This window comes from Hypomesus transpacificus, chromosome 11 (assembly GCF_021917145.1).
Source record: "Hypomesus transpacificus isolate Combined female chromosome 11, fHypTra1, whole genome shotgun sequence".
In the NCBI taxonomy this organism is placed as follows: Eukaryota; Metazoa; Chordata; class Actinopteri; order Osmeriformes; family Osmeridae; genus Hypomesus; species Hypomesus transpacificus.
In genome coordinates, this window is record NC_061070.1 from 10,989,035 (window position 1) to 11,011,827 (window position 22,793).

The 22,793-nt window shown below is 46.4% G+C and overlaps 2 protein-coding genes across 4 annotated transcripts; one reads left to right on the forward strand and one right to left on the reverse strand.

Moving 5' to 3' along the window:
* Nucleotides 1–1,023: 1,023 nt before the first annotated feature.
* ninl (ninein-like) lies at nt 1,024–20,044 on the forward strand. 3 transcript variants are annotated; one of them, XM_047028889.1, is made up of 29 exons: nt 1,024–1,214; nt 2,024–2,168; nt 2,295–2,503; nt 2,677–2,773; nt 4,162–4,391; nt 7,684–7,750; nt 8,455–8,645; nt 8,746–8,901; nt 9,975–10,142; nt 11,195–11,331; nt 11,824–11,964; nt 12,131–12,305; nt 12,770–12,880; nt 13,002–13,091; nt 13,494–13,641; nt 13,896–13,964; nt 14,048–14,172; nt 14,325–14,689; nt 14,965–16,497; nt 17,030–17,134; nt 17,247–17,316; nt 17,443–17,727; nt 17,904–18,017; nt 18,117–18,263; nt 18,412–18,561; nt 18,748–18,861; nt 19,061–19,270; nt 19,419–19,532; nt 19,750–20,044. In XM_047028889.1, the coding sequence occupies exons 3-29, from the start codon at nt 2,321–2,323 to the stop codon at nt 19,939–19,941; spliced, it is 5,487 nt and encodes a 1,828-aa protein (XP_046884845.1). In that variant the 5' UTR covers nt 1,024–1,214; nt 2,024–2,168; nt 2,295–2,320; the 3' UTR covers nt 19,942–20,044. The 3 variants fall into 3 exon arrangements, with proteins under 3 accessions (XP_046884845.1, XP_046884844.1, XP_046884846.1); XM_047028888.1 differs by lacking the exon at nt 2,024–2,168; XM_047028890.1 differs by lacking the exons at nt 2,024–2,168; nt 14,965–16,497 and having other exon boundaries at nt 1,027–1,214.
* A 315-nt stretch (nt 20,045–20,359) lies between these two features.
* On the reverse strand, nt 20,360–22,626 carry gins1 (GINS complex subunit 1 (Psf1 homolog)). Its single transcript, XM_047028977.1, has 7 exons — nt 22,404–22,626; nt 22,207–22,271; nt 21,940–22,038; nt 21,681–21,771; nt 21,477–21,593; nt 21,281–21,355; nt 20,360–21,138 (listed from the first exon to the last, which is right to left on the reverse strand). The coding sequence occupies exons 1-7, from the start codon at nt 22,476–22,478 to the stop codon at nt 21,070–21,072; spliced, it is 591 nt and encodes a 196-aa protein (XP_046884933.1). The 5' UTR covers nt 22,479–22,626; the 3' UTR covers nt 20,360–21,069.
* Nucleotides 22,627–22,793: the final 167 nt, after the last annotated feature.

Sequence of the window (22,793 nt, forward strand, 5' to 3'; positions counted from 1 at the left end):
CCTGATTGACTAGTGCCCAGACCCTTCCTGTGACACCACACCAATCACGTTTTGTGATTTCAGTCACATAACATCCATGCTGAACCTAGAGTCAAAGTTCTGTGGACTAGACATTGTCATAGCAGGGAAGAAAACGCTCTGGGTTTAGGTGTCCCACATTACCCAATGTCCCAGATTACCCGAATTCATCCTATTTCTAACACGGATTGAAGGAAGAATTTTTCACTTTCATGGCCTCATAGATTTGAAATTATTTCATTTTGTATGTTTAGATACACTTTTTAGTATGTATGTGTGGTACCGTGATTATATGTATTTTTTCTCATTGCTAACAAATACGCATGGCGTTTTAACGACCCGTTGTCTTGCACCATTTCAAAGCCAGATAACATTTAGTTTAGACAGTGTTCATGATGACGCAATCATTTAAGAACATCGACAGCTATATATAGCCTAATCGATAGCACCTGAATCAATGACACTTATCAGAAAGATAAGGAAAAAGCTCAACAGTCACTGCCAACGCGGGACAAAGCTAAAGCAACATGTTTCACTCATCCACAACTGCAGTCGCATAGTATGTGACGTACCTTGAGGACACGTTCCAATCGTTCCAATGGTTATAATCTACTCATCTTTTTGACGCCAGTTGTTCATGGGGCTCCATTTTATGGAATCCATAATCAAAGTATTCGAAAAGATTGTTGCAATTTCAGCACAGTGAATTACATTACATGTTTTATTTCACACAACCAAGTAAAGAGAGCCGGTCCATATAACGGTTTTATTTTTTCCATATTGATATAACAACGTCATGCAATGGTTTATGGTAGCATGATTCCTATAATAAATAAATACAAAATCCTAAATTAGAGTATGTCAAATAGCCTAAGGTTTTTTGTGTTTAGTGATAATCAGTGAATTACAGATTTTTATTCTGCTACTTTCGGCGCGCTAGTGAGCTGTGTTCAACAGCAGCACACACACATAAACATAGCCTCGCTTTCGGTACCTCTAAGTACCAGCCTCTTCGGGTTATTACTGCATTGCTCATCGTCAGCTAGACAATTCATGTAAGCGACTTACTGGCACAGCTGGATAAGTTCTCGAGATGTAGAACTATCTTTCCGCACCGGTCCGTATCATGAGGAAACATACGACAAGGGACGATTCGTGAAATTTTCTTGGACCGTTTGTGGGGACTTTCTGAGAGGGTATGAGCAGGCATTTAATCGTTAAAGACAATTGTTTTGTTAAGATGATAGTTGATTCAATGCCAAAGGCAAAGTACTAAAAGCCTTTTAACTTATGTGAAATGCGAAAACGTTTGTATTTTGTAAATTGGGAAACATTTTAGTAGAATAAACTACCCTATTTAAGTTTCCCTGGGCTTTGTTTCTCTATGGCGCCCCGTTCCCATGGTAAAGTTTACCCTCTCACCTCAAGGGAACAGAAGAATGTTTTAAATGATTTCCCTTTAGCAGCCCATTAAATATCAGATTAAACGGTTATTAGGAGGTTGCATGTTAACTGAACAATACATTAAGCATAAACCTACCTCAATGAGGTAGCCTACTGTAAATGACAGCGCCATTTCAAAGGCTTTCGTGAATGGTCAGTTTTCTAATCTTTGTTTCCAAAGTAAAATGAATGTAGCCTATTTGTTTTTTTTTACAAACCGTTTAACAATCATTCTTACAAGGCAACTTTGATTAGTCTCATTTATCATGTACGCTCATTGTATTTTGAATGTAGATTTCACATAGCACAACATTAATTGGCTATGTTGGATATATCCATGGATGGATATATCCATCCTCATTGAAAGGAATGGAATTGTACGAAAGCTATACAAAATGCTACTACACGTGCATTTGAATCAGTGACATACGTGCACCCCTGTGGTATGTAGCCTAATAAGATCTAAGACCGCTTGTTTCAGTACTTTAAAATGAGGCGAGTTAAATGACACTGCACATTATTTACCATACAGTGCCTAATTTACTTAAGCTGTGGATTTCAGGGCCAATAGCTGGATACTTTCCGAGGACATTGCAACCACTAGGGCAGATGTTTTAGCCTGTGGTTGGAGGATTCCCAAGGACTGATTCCAAGCCTTAAAGCAGCAGATACCAATATGTAGAAGGCCTGGGCTTTAAACCAAAGAGGTTCACTTCATCTTTAATATATATTCCATTCATACAGTTCGAGTGAAGGCCATAGGCTGAACCATGCACTGTTTTGCTCCTTCTCTGAGCGCTGGAGGTCTCATAAAACCGCTGTCTTTTCAACAGCTGGAATCAATGCAATATGTTGTGGGATGGATGAGGAGGAGCAGAACCGCTATGTGGCCCAGCTGAAGGAGGAGTTTGACAGCTGTGATACCACAGGCACTGGCTACCTGGACAAGGAAGACCTGACTGTCCTCTGCCATAAACTGCACCTGGACGCTCACCTTCCTATACTGCTGGACACTCTGCTTGGACCGCACCATTGTGCACGGGTATGCAGTTATTATGCTACAGTAATATGTTACCAAATAGCTGTTAGATAGTACTATATGATGTAATTGAATTAATTGAATTGGTGTTGACTGTAGACAAGAGTCTCTAATTGCTCAATTGTCGATGTCACTGAAAGCGGCTGACTCAACTAAATAACTGTCTCCTTTTGCAGATTAACTTTGAGGAGTTTAAAGAGGGGTTTGTAGCAGTGCTGTCGCGCTCTCTAGACTTCAGCACCTCTGAGGAAGAGAGTAGCTACCTAGAGCCAGGTAAAACAACTTTCACTGAACTATCCCTGAGGGTTAAAGTAACTCATGAATGATTCTTCTTCGTTCAAAAAATGTTGGCCATGCCATTGTGCAAGTAGATTTGTTTACACGGGGGCTTATCAGTGGGTTGTACGTGCATTGAAAGCTGCAAGTTCTGTTTATTATCCTTGTGCTCCTCTGATGGGGCCAAGATGTGGATAAGATGAGTGCTTTATGTAAACAATGTGTCACCATGGATAGGAGTCTGTGTTGCAAGATAGCAGGGATCCATAAGGCAAGTTCTATCAGCCTTGACCAACATGTCAATATTGGAGACGTTGCTTAGACTACTGTAGGTTTATGGTGGAGACCCAACATGCTGATTTCTTCCCAGGCCATTAGGAAATCATCCAAACTTGCTTAATCTATGGCTGTGGAGTTCTGTGTCATGGTTTCTCCTTTGTGGTGTGGACATCTTGAGATTTACCAATACCATTATGAAAATGGTGTTAATTACTATACTAAAATTGGCTCGCTGACACATGACTTCCAAAGTTTGACTTCCATCTTCAAAATCCCTTTGAGCTCTCTGAACAATTGAAATGCCATTTAAGGTTTGATAAAAAAAAATGTCATCAAAGTGTTGCCCATGGTAATAACTACAGTACAGATATTTTCAATTGGAATCTTCCATTTCATTTTGTTCTGAAAAGAAATATTGGCATCATTAAGTTCATAACTTTATGAAGATCCCTCTTCTTTGTTGATCCACATAATCTGAAGGTCCTTTTACCTGTCCTAATCAAAACCTTAAGCATTAGCTAATGGTTACAGTCAAATAATAACTACCTAAATACATTGAGCTGATTTTACCTTTGGGATACTGTGTTGAGGCATCTATCAGTGAAGGCACCATGTAATCCTCAATGTAATGTGTTCCTCAAGGAGAAGATTTGACCTCATATTGTTAAGTGGGTCTGGTCTAGCTCCAGGGTATGTGGTGTCCTTTCATTTAGCTGTCTCAAGTTAAGTGAATGTGAAGTTTTGTGAACTAGTTGAATCAAGGAGGGCAGTGTCCTTTCTTCTCCCTGGGATTGTTCTAGAATGTGGAAAGTGTGGCAAGTTTGCTGCTGGGCACTGCGGACGAGCATTCATATATGGCCCATTTTTGAAGGGCATGTTCAGCCACAAGTTTGAATGACAGGGATCTAAATTACACTGTCTCAGAGTTCTGCCTTCAACTCATTCACCATACTACAGAAGACAGAGTAGGCTATCTTTGAAATTGCGCTCACTGTATAACTGACAATGATAGAGCTGAAAAGTCAGAGCAGACCATAAAACCACAGCATTCCTTTCTTTCTTTGCCAATTATACTTTTCGTCCTCTCCTTCTTCCGGTCGCTCCAGTCATTCCAGAGGAGGTGAAGCCCAAGTTTGTGAAGGGAACCAAGCGTTATGGCCGCAGGTCCCGACCCGACAGGCCCCGACCCGACAGGCCCCGACCCGACAGGCCCGAAGCAGAGCTGACGGCGGACTCGGAGGAGTCGCCTACCTTCAGGGCCGAGCAAACCGAGTCCTCCCCAGCCGGTGTTAGGAGGGCCAAACTGCGGCGCTCCACTTCCCTGGAGAGCGTGGAGGTAAGACGGCGCTCCTCCCTGCCTCTCCATTTTTCTTCCTGCTGTGTTTATACTGTACACGCTGGGCCCTACGTTGTAATCTGAGAGGACCGACACGAAGATTGCTGACGTTAGCCTCCTCGGCCCGGGCAGTGGACCTAGTGTAGTGTGCACCGGCTAGTGCAAGCCTAAATGGGCTGAGCAATCCCCAACCTCGCTCGTCCACCTCTCTTCCTCACATGTGTACCCCATGAATGACTTTCATTGTGCTAGTTCTGGGTGACGCCTGTATCAAGTGTCTCAATATCCTGCAATTTGTTGGCTTCCTTACATTTTGAACGTTTCCAGCAGTGTTAGTGCTTTCCAGACCATTAAATACCTGAGCAAGGGAGCTGGGTCTCAGAGAGGTTGGAGCGGTTTTAGGGGCCGGCTTGGCTCCACATTCAGGAAGTGGGGTTATGAGGAATGTGCTAGTGGCAGACCTCATGGCTGGCCCCCACCCTGCACCAGCCCTCTGTGTTGGCTTTGGCTGGGGATCAAAGATGCATGCACTCTCTCGCTTTCTTTCTTTCTTTCTTTCTTTCTTTCTTTCTTTCTTTCTTTCTTTCTTTCTTTCTTTCTCGTTGCCTCTGTCTGTGTCTCTTTTTCTCCCCCCTCCCCCCTTTTTTCTCCCAATCCCTCCGCTCTTTTTCTACCAGTCCACGTTCAGAGAGGGTTGGAAGAATGACTGGAATCCTTTCGTGTTGATATTGATTTCTGGGAAGCTGGCAATGCTTATCTCTGCTAATTGCTAGGTATTAGGGATATTGATACGAATATACTAATATGATACAAAGCTATACATGACGGACAGCTATCCACTGCCAACACTGTCCTTGTTTTAGAATCCCGACCTGTGAAATATTTAAAGCTTTTTATGTAACCTCTTCGCATCTCGGATCACTTCGGATGTTACATCTTGTCCCCTCTCCGCCTCTGTTTCCCCCCCCCCCCTCTCTCTCTCTCTCTCTCTCTCTCTCTCTCTCTCTCTCACTCCCCTTCTCTCTCTCTCTTTCTCTCTCCCCTTCTCTCTCTCCCTACATCTCTCTCCCTACGTCTCTCTCCCTACCTCTCTCTTTCAACCCCTCTCTCTTTGTCCGCATCTCTCCATGTGTCTCTCTCATTTTGTCTCTCAGATTCCCACACCATGTTTCTCATTAAGCTTTCGACCATTAATCTCTTCTAAATAGTTAACATTTCCAGCAGGCACATTACATAAGAAGGCTTTAATCCTGTGTGGATTGCTGCTAGAGGACAGAGGGAGAACGGCAGCCTCCCCATCACAGTGTTGGTTAACAGAGGATAGGTCAGTGAGGTTTGCACAAACAGGGCCTTATATACAGACAGGCACTGTAGATGTAGCTGACCATTGTGATAAGATAGAGGAAGTCAACATGGGCCTATTTTTGGGATCTTCATTTTCAAATCGTATTGGTCTGAAACATACTGCTGTGGAAGTATGGCTGTGTTTTGTTAGCTGCGTCTTTTTGTCTAAATAATTGAATTGCATGCTGTTGAATATTTCACAGGAACTTATATCCACTTTTACATCACTTCGTATGATTTATTTAGAGATCGTAACCCTCGAGTCATAACGCATGTTCAAGGTCAAACGCCTCGAAGAGAGCTCTCTCAGTGCAGGGATGATGGTGTGGTGCCCCACGCACAGCCGAGGCTTCATTCAGCACCTATTCTGATATCTTCTTTAGCATGATCGTTTCCCACACAGAACGTGTCAGCTTGAGAGAAGCTGTCATTTTTCATCCAATCCTGACCCTCCAGCTTACATTGATTACTTTGGAACGATAAATCCCTTGTTAGGTTGTCGAGAGGATTACGAGTCCCTTCAGTCGACCACCCCAGAATCCTCCATCTTGTGTTGCTCCGTGGTTTGTTTACATTTTCTAAGCTGTGCGGCACTCCAGCCCCAAAGTGGCAGCCACAACAACTGAACCCTGGCAGACGGACAGAGAGACAGAGAGACAGAGAGAGATGGGTAACAAATACAAATACTGAGACCAACACGGTGTTCGCATGTAAAGAACCGTTTGATTGGTCCTTAGGCAAGTGTTCAATATTTAAAGCGGATGGATATGGATGGTAGCTTGTCCCGTGAATGAGCGGCCTGTGTTCTGATGAGGGTCTGGGGCCTGGGGCAATGCCCACATTGATTCATACCGTGATGTGAGCATGAAATCAATGCCCATTCCATGTACCATTCTGAGACCCATCTCATGTGATGGATCGAAATGAGACAGTAGGAAGTCAGAATGCATAGACCAAAATGCATTTTGCCTGGATGCCTGTGTGTTCCCCTTACAATTGCAGATATCTAATTTGACTGCTGAGCTAACTTTGGAGAGATAACTGGAGGATTTTCTATTACTATAAACTGCAGTTCTGTGTTTAAATCCAGGAACTGCTTTGGTGCTTGCCTTATACTACCACTGGTTGGCGCTGAAACACAACAGAAAGACAGAGAAAGGCAAGATGACCGCAGAATATGCAACTTAAAGATTTGTTAGTATACTATAGTGTTTTGTCTTCGGTTGAATATCATGTGTCGTAATGACAGGGAGGAGCCTTGATGAATAGCAAATTAATCATTGTTTAAAAAAAATGACCAGGAATGTGCTCTTAAGCTTGGGAAGGATACTATTAGATGCCTAAAATTCAATCACCCTTTGGTAAGGTTTGTGGAAATAACTGGGGTAGCCAAGAGAACTGGTTAAAGGTTAGCCATAGTTAAACATTGCCTCTTATAATGGATTGTTATGAATCTTAGGATACATTTAGTTAGGGTCTCGTACACACACACACACCCACACACACCCACACACACACACGAAGGAGCCCCTCTAAGCCCTTTAGCGTGAGGCACCATATGTTGCTGGGGAGGACTGGTCTACTCCAGAGTTTGCAACCACAATCTGCTGCTTGTTCTTGTTCAGTGCAGCAGAAGTAACGTTGGCGGGTTGGAATTCCTAATGGTAACTTCATTGTGCTGTCTGTTGATATCGCACCATGCTAATACGATACTTGATCAGTGCTTTCACTGCCTCATGCGTGCCGGCACATTCACACACATGCTTCCAACCATCACACGCACACACACACACGTTCTCATAACAAACTTGTAGTTGTAGCGCAAACCTGTTTTGAGATGGCTCGGAACATAGACTCCGAACATTGACTTGAATGGCATTGTTTGCGTATTAGCATCCGAGATAAGCTTCACCCTGATCCATGACCATCATCAATGTCTCACTTGCAGAGTCTCAAATCGGACGAGGAAACTGGAAGTCATAAGGAACCCATCCACCAGAGCTTTGAAGCACAAGGTATGGTTTGTTTTTTGAGAGATGTGGCGATTTTGCTTGACAGAGGTGTTTAATAACCGCACGGGAGACCTCTGGTTCCTGGTTGGTGCTGGTCTGGGCACGCTACCTTCTGAACGGGTGCATTATGCAGAGGTACGAGGCTCAACACATCACATGATTCATCTTGTTTAGGCTATCCCATAGTATGTGAATCCCATAGTATGTGAATCCCATAGTATGTGAATCCCATAGTATGTGTATAAGAGGATTTGAAGCAAGGAAGTTGTCGTTTGAAGATGCCAATCAAACACAAGAATTTGAATATGGGACTTTTTAAACCTTTGCAAACTGGACGGGAGGTTAGATGAACTCAAAAACACTGTTCACCGTTCTTATTACAACTGTTTACATATCAAATGACGTACCACTTTGGATTAACATTTAGCAGCAACCTTCCAGGTAGACTTTCCAACAGTACGCTCTGCACAGGGCTATCCTGATATTTGTCAGATGGCTGAGCGGGTCGGGCTAGTAATCAGAAGGTTGCCGGATCGATTCCCCGCAGTGCCAAATTAGGTTGTGTCCTTGTACAAGGCACTTGACCCTGCTTGCCTCGGGGGGGAATGTCCCTGTACTTACTGTAAGTCGCTCTGGATAAGAGCGTCTGCTAAATGACAAAATGTAAATGTAAAATGTATTTGTGGGTGTTTATATGTCTCTCTCAGGCCAGCAGAAGCGATGGAAGCAGGACAGCTCAGACTGCCTGCTCCGCTCTCCAGGGCCCCGGCTGGAGACAGCTGACAGCCAGCTGAAGGGGATGCTGGAGGAGCTGGGGGTGGGAGCAGGGGGCTTTCTGAACAAGGAGGAGCTCTCCCTGGTGTGTGACCACCTGGGTCTACAAGAGCTGCAGTCCGAGGTCTGGACCATTTCCACCTGTGGCCCATGACCAAGTCTTTGATACCAGGATTGGGGGTGAGGCCGGTGTTGTAACGCGTGCATGTGTTCACCCTCTGCAGGAGCTGGATGTTCTCTTCAGGAGGCTGGACACTGACCTGGATGGGAGGGTCAGTCTCAGAGAGTTCCAGAAGGGCCTTCTCAGGGAGGGGGGAGTCCCTGGTACGACTTCATCCTCCACTCCCCTACGCCCCACCACCCAGCGTTCACTTCTACAGGTCAGAAACATTCACGCGCACAAACACCGGGCTTGTATATAAACACACACATTTGCAACAAATCAGAGGGGTAATTCAGACATCCAGATACTCACATGCCTTTTTAGGGCATGTCTGCATGCTATCGATTTGCACGGAGCACAGCAAAGGCAATCCATTGACCCCTCTATCCTATTTAGTTTGAAAATAAATGGGATATTTGACATGTTAGTTGGCATGTATGCAAACATGGATGTACAGGAACACGTCTGTCAACACTGACACCACGTAGCCGAGAAGAACGTCTTGCTGCCAGATCCCAAAATAAGTAAAGCTCCATTTGTACTCATTGGTCAATTAGGGCACGCCAAGCAGCTGCCAATCAAGTAATCGACTACTGTGGGCGGGGCTTAGCTCCACCTTTCAGCATTCTCTTGCTGAATGGCTGTCTGAACGCCAGACCAAAAGCCAGAGCTTGAAGATAATGTACTGTCGCTCGGGCCTGATATCTGGCTGTGGTCTGCTGACATGGGCCGTGAAAGAAAACCTAAGGTCCTATAGACCCAGCTTTGGGCAGGTGATTACATCCTTTTTTAGTAACTGCTTTGGTGGAGGCATGGAGCAGTTCTTTCACACCATTGCATGTCTTGGGGCTTTTGCGGACCTAAATGCACCCACCATGTTCTAAACTGGTTTCTGTGGAATACATGTCATGAGCACATGGGCATTGAAAGTAGGCTAAGCCAGATTAGGGGGTTACGACACCAAAAAAAAAAGGGTGTTCGTTAGTGGCGCGTGAAATCATTTGATTCGTATCGTTGAAGCGCCTTTGTCTGTGGTCGCCTTGTAGTACACAATGCAGACCGAAGCCTAAGCTATTCCTGAGTGGGGAGGTTGCCTGGACTGGAGGAGGTGTTTTTAGCGAGACAGTACAAACCCTCCCCAGCCTCAAGGACTTCTTTGTTTGTCAGTTAGACCCAGCTGTGAAGTGGCATTACAGTTGTCTGGACCGTGGGTGCAGGACTCTGGCGGAGTAGCTACCGTTCCAGCTCTCTCTCTCTCTCATACCTCAACATACCTCCATGTTGTCCCAGGCCTTCGAGGAGCGGGCGGTGCGCTCCACCTCTCCTTCCCTCCTCTCCGCCACCGTGGGGCAGCGGCTGCTGAGCCGGCTGGATGACGGGTCAGGCTGCGCCAGCCCGGAGAGGGTCATCGCTCTCTGGACCGAGGAAGGCATCCGGAACAGCAAGGACATTCTCCAGGTCAGTGTCACGATGGTTAGCTGGTGGTGCGCGCTGAGCTCTGCTGTTAGATAAGCTCATGAAAGGAAACCTGTGTTGGGGGTTTTGAACCACTGATTATGATCCGTTTGTGCTGGAACTTTCTCTTGTGAGGTTTATTTAGGGTGGGTCCTGCTATCATGGATACAAACAGCCTCTAACTTTGGTAACACTTAACACTGTTAAGACAGACGACTTTTTCCTCACATACATTTTACATTTGATTAATTTTGCAGGAGTATTTACCCAAAGCAACACAAATTAGGCATATAAAACATACAGCAGACCATCTAGGATCAGAAGTGCTTCTTTCTAACTGTATCTCGGTGCTTAGAGCCAAGAAACGATCTGTACTTTCACCAGGCACAGTGCAACAATAACGTCTCAGCTACAATATTACATAGTACAGTGCAACAAAAACGGCATCATGTCTTTAAGTGCAACATCATCAGATATTCCGGAGATGCAGCCTTGTTTACAATACACAAATGTGCTAACAGAATCTCAAATGCGTATTACATAAACCACTTGAACAACTAAAATGTCTTTATTCAAGGTACAAGGTTTTTTTTTTTTTCTCTTACTTTTGGCCTGGAATATGGAATATGAAAGTTGAATGTGAGGGCTCTGGGGTAAAGGTATTGTTATGTCATGCTTTGTAAACGCCCCCTGAGTTGGATTCATCAACAGGGATATTTGAACGAGCCTAATTCTGTAACTTAAAGTACACATTTTAATGACAGTGCTGGATACATACTGTAACTGGGCATGTGATACATACATGTGAACCATGACCTGAATACACACACACTCGCCTGGAATCCCCGTGTCATATCCTGGAGACCAAACGTGTACGCAGACTTGAGGAACCGTATCATCACATTACCTGAGCGCTTACACCGTTCCTGAACAATGTTTATCTGACCCAGTTCTAAAGGTGCTGGTCCCCTAAAACCTAACCCTACCTTGTTCTGCACTAACAACCAGACGGCGGGTGCATCAGTTCCATATGTCTGCTTGTGTGTCCCGTCTAGACGCTGGACTTCCCTTTGGAGGAGCGGGTCAGTCTGGCTGAGCTCACTCTGGCCCTGGACAATGAGCTGCTGGTCAGCGGCAACGGCATCCACCAGGCTGCCCTCATCTCCTACAAGAACGAGATCCAGTTCCTCCAGTAGGTTCTTTCTGCACCCCCGTAGAGGTGACGGGGGGGGGGGGGGGGGAACAGCCCTCGGTGCATCGATTTCCCTCCTCTGTTCATTTCCGTTTATGTCCAATGACCAGAAACTGAGACCAGGTCATTGGCGTCAGCCTCCTGATTGATTTCATGGTTTGGCAGTGCCATAGGGTTAATCAATGGTTGACACACAGTGATGCACAGCACAGAGTGAATTATGTTGACACAACCCATTTCTTACGTGACATATTTTACTATGTCTCCATCTAGAGGTGATAGTTTTTGTTGTGTCGTTTTTCATTGTAACAAGGTAACTGGTTTGTGGTTTCGTAAATGGCTACCCAGTATATTCTACAGATATATATCTGAAAACCTTAAGTATTGCATTTAATTCTAAGGTTCTCTCCAGCCAGTGAAGGGAGTGGTACATACAGTGTGTGTGTTCTGCTGGGCGACACTCCTAAGCGTGAGTTTGTTGCGTGTTCCCAGGGTCCTGGCGGAGCAGGCAGGTCGGGAGAGGGACAAGGTGAAGGCCGACCTGGAGTGGGCTGACAGGAGGAACCTCCAGCTGGTGAGAGAGGTGGACGACAGGCACGCCAGCATGGAGTCGCTGAATGAAAACAAGATCAAGTAAGGCCTGCTCGCCCCTACATTTGGCTACATTTGACAGGCTACATTTGTTCATGCCATTAGATCCAAACTCTCAACCATCTATCAGGCAAAAGGCCCAAAACGGCATTATGGCATGTGGAAGTGGTTTTGGAGCCATCTATTCTGACCCTTCTCTTATTGGCAGGGGTTTAGAGCAGGAGTTCCGCGATAGGCTCACTGCCCTGCGCAGCGAATCGGAGCAGGAGAGCGAAGTCCTGCTGCAGCAGGTGGAGCATGAGAGGACCAAACTGCGAGAGGAATTGGAGGCCCTGAGGGCACAGGAAACCAGTCAGCAGGAGGAAACGTTCAATGCCACTCAGGTTACTGGCCCACGAACATGTTAAACGATTGATAAACGACTCTACATTTAACCTTCTTGCACCGTTTTGATATCTTTATTCATGGGAAATATAAATGGTAAACGTGGTTTATGTTCTGGGTTTCTGTCTTATATCAACGTTACCCTTGTTCACCCTGGTATTTATATCCCTTCTCGGCTTTAGAGGAGTTTAAATTTGAGTATCAGATTAGAGCCCATGTGATTTAGTTTTAGATTTCTCACACCCACCTCTAGACCAATGACATTCTATCTCCAGGCACCTTCTCACTTGCACTGGTCACACACAAACACACACACACACATACACACACGCACACCAAAACATACCACCACCTGAGACCTCATTTCTTACAGTACATCACATTCCCCACAATATATTTTTTTAGTTCTTATTTCTATTCCTGTTTGACTCAAAGTAGTAAAATATTGTCTTCTTCTTCTCAGGAGAACAGCCGATTGGAGGAGGAGGTGAGCCTTCTGAAGGAGAAGCTAAGCGAGGCTGAGACCACTGTCTCCAGACTGCAGAGAGATCTGGACCAGCTCCTACAGGACAAGGTGAGGCACAGGAGCGGAGGGATATCACCCTGTGGTAACTCACACCTCGGCTCGGGAGCTTTCTGTTGTTTAGCAAGGGCTGAATTATTGATATGGGCTTCCCGTTGTGGCCGATTGACAGTTTGGGAGCCTGGATCCAAACAGCAGTGGGCTGCTGAGCCAGGAGGAGCGCTTCACTGAGATCATAAAGGAGTACGAACAGCAGTGCCGGGTAAGCCTGCCTCTAGCTATATTGTAGATATATGCCGGCCTATGTGTATATACTTAAATATGCGATTTTGCTTTTCCAGTCGCCTGTTTAGCTACCTGTGGTAAATGACCAGTGTGAAGCAAAGAACTGTGTGGTAAATTTTGCGGTTGAATGAAGCGCCTCTGATTTTGATCCAAATGCTTCCTGCTCTGGGAGAGTAGAGAGTCAAGGTGAGCAAAGCGTTTTTGTAGGGGTGCCGTGTGGTTTGACGTGCCTCTGCATCTTCATAGACCGTGAGCAAGGGGGTTTCAGTCAGTAGGTCTGCCGTGCCTTTTTTGGGAGAGTGGAGTCGTGTGACATCACCACTCCTCCTAAATGACAGGTTTGGTTGTGTGCGTGTGCGTGTGTGTCTGTGTGTCATAGGAGCTGCGAGACAGGAATGACGAGTTGAACTCTGAGCTGGAGATGTTGAAGAGCCAGGGGACAGGGAAGAGATCCAGGCGAGCAAGGGACAACACATCCACACACACCTGGGCCAGCCAACATTCTCTAACCACTGAGTCAGACTCAGGTAAAAGAACGAAACAAAAACGTTGTCAATCTCATGATATGTAAAAGTTTCTATATGTGCTGTACACTCACTAATATTAAGACAAAATCAAAGTTGTCTCCTCCCCCACCCCCCCTTTCCCCAGTAGATGTGCACGCCCTCTTTCACACACGCCCAATTTGAATATTTAGTCCTTCTCTAGTTACACTCAGTATCACTCTGGTTTGTGAATGACGTTGCTCAAAACTACCGCCATTTCTCCCCTGTGTTTCTAGATGACCCTGACATGAAGAGAGGCACATCACCCCTTGTGAGGAAAACACTTCAAGTGGCCAACAAGAATGGTAAGAATTTTAAATTCCAGACTTTTTTCTGTCATTGTAAAGTCGTTTGGTGTCTGACTGTGTGTGTGTGTGTTCTCCCTCAGGCCTAGGTTCTCTGGAGAGTCTGCCTGGCCCTGTTGTGAGTATAGAGACAGAGCTCGCCATGGAGCAACTCAAGGAGAGACACAGTCAGGAGGTTCAGGACCTGAAGATAGAGCTGGAGACCAAGGTATGGAGACGGCACAAAACAGGAATTGGTTACGCTCAGCCGACCCATTCCACAGAGGAATTTCTGTGAACAGTCATTCATTTTGATATACAGTATAATGAAAGATAAACAAATCCCCATTCAACCGCAGTAACCTTCTCCTCTTTCCACAGGTGAACTTCTACGAGCGCAACCTGGAGCTCATGAGGAGGAACATGGAAGTGGAGCGCAAGGACATCTCCCAGGGCTTCAAGGTGGAGATCAGCGAGCTGGAGGAGCAAAAGGCCCACGCCGAGGAGCAGGTGAAGAAGCTCAAGGAGGCCGTGGAGAAGATGCAGGCCCAGCTGCAGAGCAGCGCAGGAGGCTGGGGGCCAGGCTGGGGGCCGGACCAGGAACGGAGGGCCCAGAGGGAGCAGGCTGAACTGGAGCAGAACTACGCCAGAGAGATCAGCAACTTGGTCCAGAGGCTCACCTCAGAGAAAGACCATCTGGAGGCAGAGCTGAAGCTTAAGATGGACCAGGAAGTGCTGCTCGTGAGGTATGTGTTGTCCATTCCTTGAAAGTTGAAGGGGGAAAAAAAAAATGACATCAGTGTTGGTAAGCCTCTCCCCTAGATGTTAGCATTTTGTATCCACATGTGCAGAGTCCCTACAGCTTTCCCCTTTAACTCCCAAAACATCCTGGACCCATCCCAGCATCCCACACCAATGGTGTGCGAGCAGATAGGACCTAGCCATGTGGCCGTCGCGGCTAATTTAGCCCCGAGTCGTATGCGTGCGCGGTTGTCCGTTAGCGTCTGTGCCGTGTGATCAGGGAGGAGCTGGAGCACGGCGCGTGTCAGATGAAGCTGCGGCACGACGAGGCCCAGCGCGGCCTCCTGCGCCAGCTGCACTGCGAGCGGCAGCGCCTGCAGGAGCAGCGGGGCGCCTGGGAGGCGCAGCTGCAGCGACGAGAGCAGGAGCGCCGCGCCGAAACGCTAGCCGGCGTGGAGAAAGCGGGCCGGGAGCGGGCGGAGGCCTGCGGGCGGTTGTCCCTGGAGAGTACCAGGCTGGAAGTGGAGCACCGGGAGGAGGCCCGGAGGCTCGAGGAGCTCGCGTCCGGTTTGCGGGCGGAGCTCGCCGCGAAGGAAGACGTCCACGTGCGAAACAAACGCTTGGAGGCTAGCTTGGGTCAGTGTCGAAGGCATTGCGGTCGGTTGGAGGCGGCGCTGGAAGCCTCGCGTGCGAAGTGCTCTGAGGTCGAGGCCGAGCCGCGGGTCGCGTCGGCTCACGTCGAGGACGGAGCGGACGGCCTGAAGTCTTCAGAGGCACTGGTGGAAGTAGTGACATGTGAGAAGCGCTCGGTGGAGGAGGAGCTGTGGGGGGTCAGGGAGAGGGAGGAGAAGCTCCTCGCTCGGACGGCGCAGCTAGAAGAGGAGCTGAACACTTTCCAGTCTGAATCGGAGATTCTTCGCCAGGACAAGGAGGTCATTGCTGGGAATTGCAGTCGTCTGTCCAACGCCTTTGTCCAACAGCAAGCCCAGCTCAGGGCCAAAGAACAAAGCATAGATTCCCTCAGAGGGGAGTTGGAGAGTGCACAGGTGGCACTCAAAAATAAAGTTGCCATTCACCTAAAGCAGACTTCTGAACTAGAATCCCTAAGGACAGACAGGGCCAAGTTAATACAGGACCTAAAAGAACAGGCAATGGCTGTTGACCATTTACAGCTGAACCTTGACAGTGTCACTAAAGAGTTGGAAGAATGTAAAAAGGCAGAGATGAGTCTCCAGGGGGCTTTAAGGCTGGAACAGACCAAAGTTACAGACATCCAGTTGTCCTTGGACAAAGAACGGGAGGAAAGCGATTATCTTACCCAGGAGAATACGAACTACATCCGGCTGGCAGACCAGCTTTCCTCCCAGATAGTAGAGATGGAGGTTGAGACGTCAAAACTCAGAAGCCACATCCATCTTGTCGCATCCGAACAGGAAGACGCAAACAACCATGTGTCAGAACTTAGAACCCAGCTCGAAGCCAAAACCACACGCGGGGATCGCCTTCAGATTGAGAACGAGCGGATATCAGAGTTGCTGGAGATGGCTGAGGCCTTATCCAAAAAGCACAGCGATGAAGTCCAACTTTTGCGCGCACAGTCGAAGGCCGAGGACAGAGAGCTGGATTCCGTCCGGGAACAGGCTGACGACGGCTCCAATCAGCTGCAGCAAGCCCTCTTGGACTCCCAGGCTGAGCTGCAGGGTGCGAAAGAGGCCTTTGAGTGGGAGAAGGGAAGGATGAAGGAGCAGCTAGTAGAGATGGAGAGACTGGTCATTGCTCTGGAGATGGTGATGGGCCCACCCAGTCAACTCAGGTTTGTGGTGCTCAGCCCAGCTGCCGGAAATCAAAGCATCCATCGACGACTAACTTCCACCTGCCTTGGTTGTGGCGCGTTCGCACCCTAAGCACAAGGGCTGTGATTTGAATGACTAATTGCAACCAGCTCTTCTCATCTAAAAGAAACAATCACTTTATCCACTGGTAGTGCCTCTATGATTAACTCCTGGAATGATCATCAAATGCGTATATTCTTTTTTACCACATCTACGTTGCAGGCTGTGCTTCGGGCATCAAACCTTATAATGTTAACCACGTAGAATGCACTAACATTTGACTTCATCTCTAACTGAATGATCTTCACCTAAGTGCATGATGATAGATGATCTATTGGATGAATTACCACACTGTTATGGGTCATGTTTGTGTCAGTTGTGTTGATTGCTCTGTTTAACTTCAAATGATTAGTTCAACTCAATATTTGTTCTGTTTATTCATGCACATTTATGGCATTTGACGGTATTGTAGCACATGCCATCAATGCTCACTTCCTTATCCCAAATGTTCAGGACTCAGCTGGATGAGGTCAACACTGAGAATACTGCACTGAAGGACAGACTTGTCATGTTGCAACAAGATGTCCAGAGACTCGAGGAGGCGATCAACAAAAAGAAGTAAACCAGTCTGTTTTACTACCACCTACAGACCAACAAGCCTTTTAACTCTAGAACCGTAAATTGCAGTGGATTTGATCTTGAAATCCTGTATCTCCTTTTCTCATATCAGAAAGAAACTGGATGAAATGGAGCGGCAACATGAGAAGAGCAGAGAAGAAGAAGAGCGACTGCACAAAGAGGTCAGTGGGCGACACTGGGCTCAACCCATCATCTTCAATCATCAGATATTGAGATTCACGAGACCACGACACTTACCCTGCCAACCCACATTGAATGACACGCCCGAATCATCTTCTCCACCCCAGAACGCCAAGTACCGCGAGGACGTCCTGGACCTGAGCGGCCGCAACCTGCAGCTGAGCGGCGAGAACGCCGAGCTGAGCTCCCGTCTCCGTGCCGACCAGGGGGCGGTGCAGCTGCTGACGGAGCGGCTGGCGCAGGTGTCCCGGCAGCAGGAGGAGGGGGCGGCCTCAGCGAGGCAGCTCCAGGAGACCTCCACCCAGCAGGAGAGGGAGAAGCTACACCTGCAGGCAGGCTGGCAGCACGACAAGGACCTGCTGGAGAGGGAGCTGGCCACGGCCAAGGAAAAGGTGTGGTTCCTTCTGCATTGGGGTCGACGGTAGCTCCCAGGTTATTTTAATGCCGACAACGTATTTAACCCTTTTTGGTGTAGAAAAAAAATATTCACAAAAAAAAAAATGGGTTTGAGGTGTGGGGAATCTTATACCTGAGGGAAATGTGAATTGGTTCTTGTATCATTCTGTAGCTCAAGCATTTATCGGAGGTGGAATCGGAGCTGACCAGTCTGACCCTGAAGTACCAGTGGCTGGAGAAGGACAAGGAGAAGCTGTTGAGGGAGGCTGAGGAGAGGAACCTCAAGGTAAAGACCAAACCTCTTTGATGGGCAACATCCAAACTGTCTTCAGAACTCGGTCCCATGTTCCTGGTTGCTGAATGTGGTTCATGTTTTGACGGACAGGTTGAGAAGCTCCAAGAATCTCTAAGTTCTCTGGACTCCCAGACAGAGCTTCTCCGCTCCCAGCTCCACGCTGTCAGTCAGGAGAAGAACAGCCACAGCCAGGAACTGATAAACCACCAGAAGACGCTGCAGAGAGCACAGGACAAGGTATCATGTTGCACCACTGATGTGTCACGGCACAAATACCAGCAATGTACATCATCATAAACCGAGGATGAATTGGAGCGATTGTTGAGTAGTCACACTTTTACTCATCCAACACCTGTTCCCTGAATCCTTCCTCGACGACCCCCAGGCGGAGGAGCTCGAAGCCGGCATGGCGAGGTTGAGCCGGGAGAAGGACGAGCTGCGGCTGTCTCAGAAACGGCACGAGGACGAGGCCACCCTGGCCCTCCAGGGGGAGCTCCAGCATGTGCATCTCCAGAACCAGGAGCTGCTCCACAGGGTGAGGCTGCTAGAGGAGACGACTGCTTGACCTGTGCCCATGGCTAGAGGTCCCAGGGTTCAAATCCTCCATTGTACCGTGCTGTGGCTAAAATGCTGAATGAATCAAGGGCATTGATCCAACAGGCAGTCGATCATCATAGTCGCGTTGATGGGATGGAGGTTGAGTGTGGTCTGCTTCCTGCAGGTGGCTGAGCTGCAGACCCAGGATGTGGATCTTCAGAGGCTGACTGAGGACTACCTAACCCTCAAAAACCACCAGGAACAGCTAGAGGCAGCCAGGGTGGAGGTTGAAGACCAGGTGAACAATGAACTCCCAATCCATACGCTTTGCTAGCTAGTTAGCTAGCTAGCTTTACCAAACCGAGCCCCTTGGATTACCTTGGATCACAATGGGCAGCCGGGTTTACTTGGGAACTTAAATCGACGAATGAATGAATCCATTGAGCATTCTCAAACCCTCAGACTTTCCCATGACCCCACTGGATGTTTCTGTGCAGGCATTTCGAGCTGACTCAGCCTTGAGCCTGGCCCAGGCCCACCACGCCAGGGAGTTGCAGCAACTGAGGGAGCAGGCGGGCGCTGGGTCCAGGGAGCAGATTGCCCACCTCCAGGCTCAGCTGGCCGAGGAGCAGGGCCGGAGGCAGCAGCTGGCGGAGACCATCCGCACACAAGCCAAGCAGGCCAGTGCCCAGCTGGGCCTGCAGCAGGTAGTCACCTCACGTTCAAGGAACTCAGTCAGCGCCGGGCTGGCTTTTTAGGGCTTTTGGATACGCCGTCGTGCACTTTTAGGGGGACTGAAACCCTGGCGGTCGTAAGAAAGTGTTTTCATCTCCAATGCTGTTTTCCCGTGTGCAGGAGCGCTATGAGAAGGTGATGGAGAACATGCAGGAACGTATGGAAGAGGTGGAGACCAAGCTGAGGAGTGTCCGCTTGATGCTGCAGGAGAAAGTGATCCAGCTGAAGGATCAGGTCAGTGAACGACGTACAGTGCTATCCTTCTTTACTTTGCAAATGAAAAGCAGAACTCATTGGTATCCTTTTCACAGAAATAACATGCTTTTCCCATATGTATTTGAAGTACGGTCGGTTTAACATTGATATTAAACAGTTCATTACTGTGTTGACAACTGACTCCAGAGCTTCGATGGTTCATAGTCTTATCTGCCGTACATTTATTTTTCCACAGCTGGCAAAAAATGCTAAGTCAGACCTCTTGCTTAAGGATTTATATGTTGAAAACTCCCAACTGATGAAAGCACTCCAGGTCACAGAGCAACGACAGAAGAGTGCAGAGAAAAAGAACTTTTTGTTGGAAGAGAAGATCAACGCCCTGAACAAACTCCTTCGTAAGATTGCTCCCGCCTCCCTCACGGCGTAGGAACTTGCCCTCCTAGCTGCTGAGGACAGGCCAACTTCCCCAAAGACTTTGACCACTGTGAAATACCGTCCCTCTCCTCTTACCTGACTCAGTATTGGATGACAGTCCCAGTGAGCCATCATTGTTTTAAGGTCTACAATATTATTTTCACAGTATCACCAACATCTCGCCTAACTCCCATCTCCATTAGGCGGCTGATATGAATGCACATACCAAGCACAGGTCTACCTGTTGAGCAGTGGAAAAGCAAACATCTGATGTGTAAGCCACCAGGTTATTATTATACATGTGGTTTTGTTTTATGTGTATAGGTATATTTTTCTATTCCCATTATATTGAGGTCAACAATATGAGGCCCATTATGAAGGTCAGTTTTAAGTATTTTATTTGGCCTTTGAAAGACGTTTTACCTTTTTTATTCCCAACCACAACTGATTTCAACGGTTCTAAGATACTGTAAGTACTTTGTTAATTGCAGCACAACTTGCATGTATAGACAATAACAGAAACATATTAGACAAGAGTACATTTGTGTTTTGAGTTAACCATGGTTCATTGTGACTTCAGAATTGTTACTTCAATCAGTGAATGACCAGATTGTGTAAAAATAACATTCCAGGTTTATCACCAAACTTCGAGGTACTGTACTTATGCGAGGTCTGAGACTGTATGAGGTGAGTGGTACTATATGTGAAAGGCTGAGATATGATTGAGTAGCTCACATTAAGGGAAATTCCTTTTTATTGAGGTGTTTGTTACAATCTTTTAAATATAAAACTCAACCAAAAGCACAGTATTTATTAGATGTAAAGTTTTGATAAACACCTTTTTGTAAATCTGCACATTTTTCAATCGTATTGCACTGCTGTACAGTCAACAGTTTGATTCCTAAATTATTTGAGAACACAATTACAAGATGGTGCTCCAACTGTAGTTATTGTAAAGAGACAATGTAACCTGGAATTGTCCTGCACTACACAATCATTGTAAAAACAAGCTGACCAAGTAATAAATGTCCCCCAACAATACATGACATCTGTCTTGTTTCAAAGCACTTTTTTAAATATTGTGCATGTTTAGTGGACTCAACAAGTGGACACACAGTTACACTACCTAATAGTTGGTCATTCATGAGACCACATGCTCCAAGACTCCCTGACGAATCAGCTGCTCACACTTCCAACGTGGCAAAAAGTGCTGAGGGACGAGAGGTGAGACATCAAAATCACACCCTATAACCTTCCAAAGGTTGCACTTTTCACAGGTAAACGCCATATATCAGGAAATCCAAATCATGTGACAGCGATCACATGACGTCACATGAGCAATCTCAACGTACCTGACTGTTTTTCTTCAGAAGTATTATGGTCCCGTCGTCAATTTCAAACTCGCCATGATCTTTCAAACAGCGCACCTTTGAAAGAGAAGTTGACATTCACTTGGCAAACTTTTAAAGATGATGTTCAGAGGGCAATACCCCAACATTTCCCATGTAGTTTACAATCTGGGTTGTGAAGGCTGATTGGTTATCTTACCTCTATGTACAGACTCTTAGGCGGCTTCACGTCCTGTGTTATGTCCAGTCCTTCCTCTCCTCCAAGAGACCTCATAAAGGTGGCCAAGGACTTCTTGTATTGGTTGAACCACTCCAACTACACGTTGGACCGAAAGCAATGTAATACCAGGAGTATAAATAAAGGGCTGAAAGCAATGCCAGTCCTTAGGTTAAACATTCTTACCTCTTCTGCACACAAGTGGAAGCGAATATTTGTGGGCAGCACGCTTCCATACTCCCACCTCAAGGCCCTGACCCGAAGCAGTCTGTCATAGCTATAATGGAATTGATATATATATATTAACAATCAATACATTTGATGGATGGTGGGAAAACTATAGGGAAACACGTACGTCTATACTCGTGTGCTTTACAGTACTATATAATAGTGGACTACTTTGGATAAATGTTTATATTAATAGAATGTCAACTGTAATACTCACAGGTAAGCAGCAATGCAGCGTTGATTTCTTAGCAGACAACAATGACGAAACTTGATTGTTGGAATCAGCTCACTCCGGCCCTCAGACTTGGCTTCATTGCTTTGAGATAACATATTATTCATCAGTATAAAAATGCAAATACGTGGAAACTGTCTCATACTTATTACTTGATTAAGTTAGATTCAACCCCTAATATGAACATAGTGTCATTATGTTGAAAGGACAAAAGTAAACATACGTTTCAAGTATAATGTCAAAGTCACTTACACGTCACTTTGATTCTGTTCATACAAAGCTTTCATCTCCTCCAGTACTTGCCTAATACCATCTTCCTGACAGTGGCAATAATGGAATAAGTTAAATGACAGTGGTCACAATGCTGGAAAACAACGATAATCTGGTCGTCTGGTCTGTACAGTACCCTGTCTGAATGTAGTCAGTAAACTAGCTAGCTTGCAACTTACGTTAAACGCTGGCAATTGACCATCACCCATCCTTTGCAGTTCTCTAATGAGCTCAATCGCTTTTTCACAGAACATTTTTATCACCAAATGATGTCAGATGTCACATAAAAGGGTTGAATGTTTACTTTACACCTTATAACTCTTAAAGCTATTCTTAGGCTATCAGTTTCGTCTTTTCGCGCCAAATTTACGTCACGTACGGTTTGTTTTCATTTTAGAGTGAAGCCAACGTTTGATTTCCGGTTGATTTATTTAGAAAGAATTCAAAATAAAGGTCAAGAAACGATTTTTTATTTAATGTAAAAAGTAAACTTTCTTTCATAATAATTCTTAATTGTATGTTGGATTCAGGAAAGGGAAATACATATATTATATATATACTATAATAGT

Excerpts from the sequence above, each read along its gene's own strand:
- ninl (XM_047028889.1), top strand. The coding sequence starts at position 2,321 with ATGGATGAGGAGGAGCAGAACCGCTATGTGGCCCAGCTGAAGGAGGAG. Across the intron at positions 12,881-13,001 it reads ACCAGCTCCTACAGGACAAG|TTTGGGAGCCTGGATCCAAA; the intron begins GTGAGGCACAGG and ends GCCGATTGACAG. Across the intron at positions 17,135-17,246 it reads GAGGCGATCAACAAAAAGAA|AAAGAAACTGGATGAAATGG; the intron begins GTAAACCAGTCT and ends TTCTCATATCAG.
- gins1 (XM_047028977.1), bottom strand. The coding sequence starts at position 22,478 with ATGTTCTGTGAAAAAGCGATTGAGCTCATTAGAGAACTGCAAAGGATG. Across the intron at positions 22,272-22,403 it reads GTCAATTGCCAGCGTTTAAC|GAAGATGGTATTAGGCAAGT; the intron begins GTAAGTTGCAAG and ends TGCCACTGTCAG. Across the intron at positions 21,594-21,680 it reads TCCACTTGTGTGCAGAAGAG|TTGGAGTGGTTCAACCAATA; the intron begins GTAAGAATGTTT and ends TCCAACGTGTAG.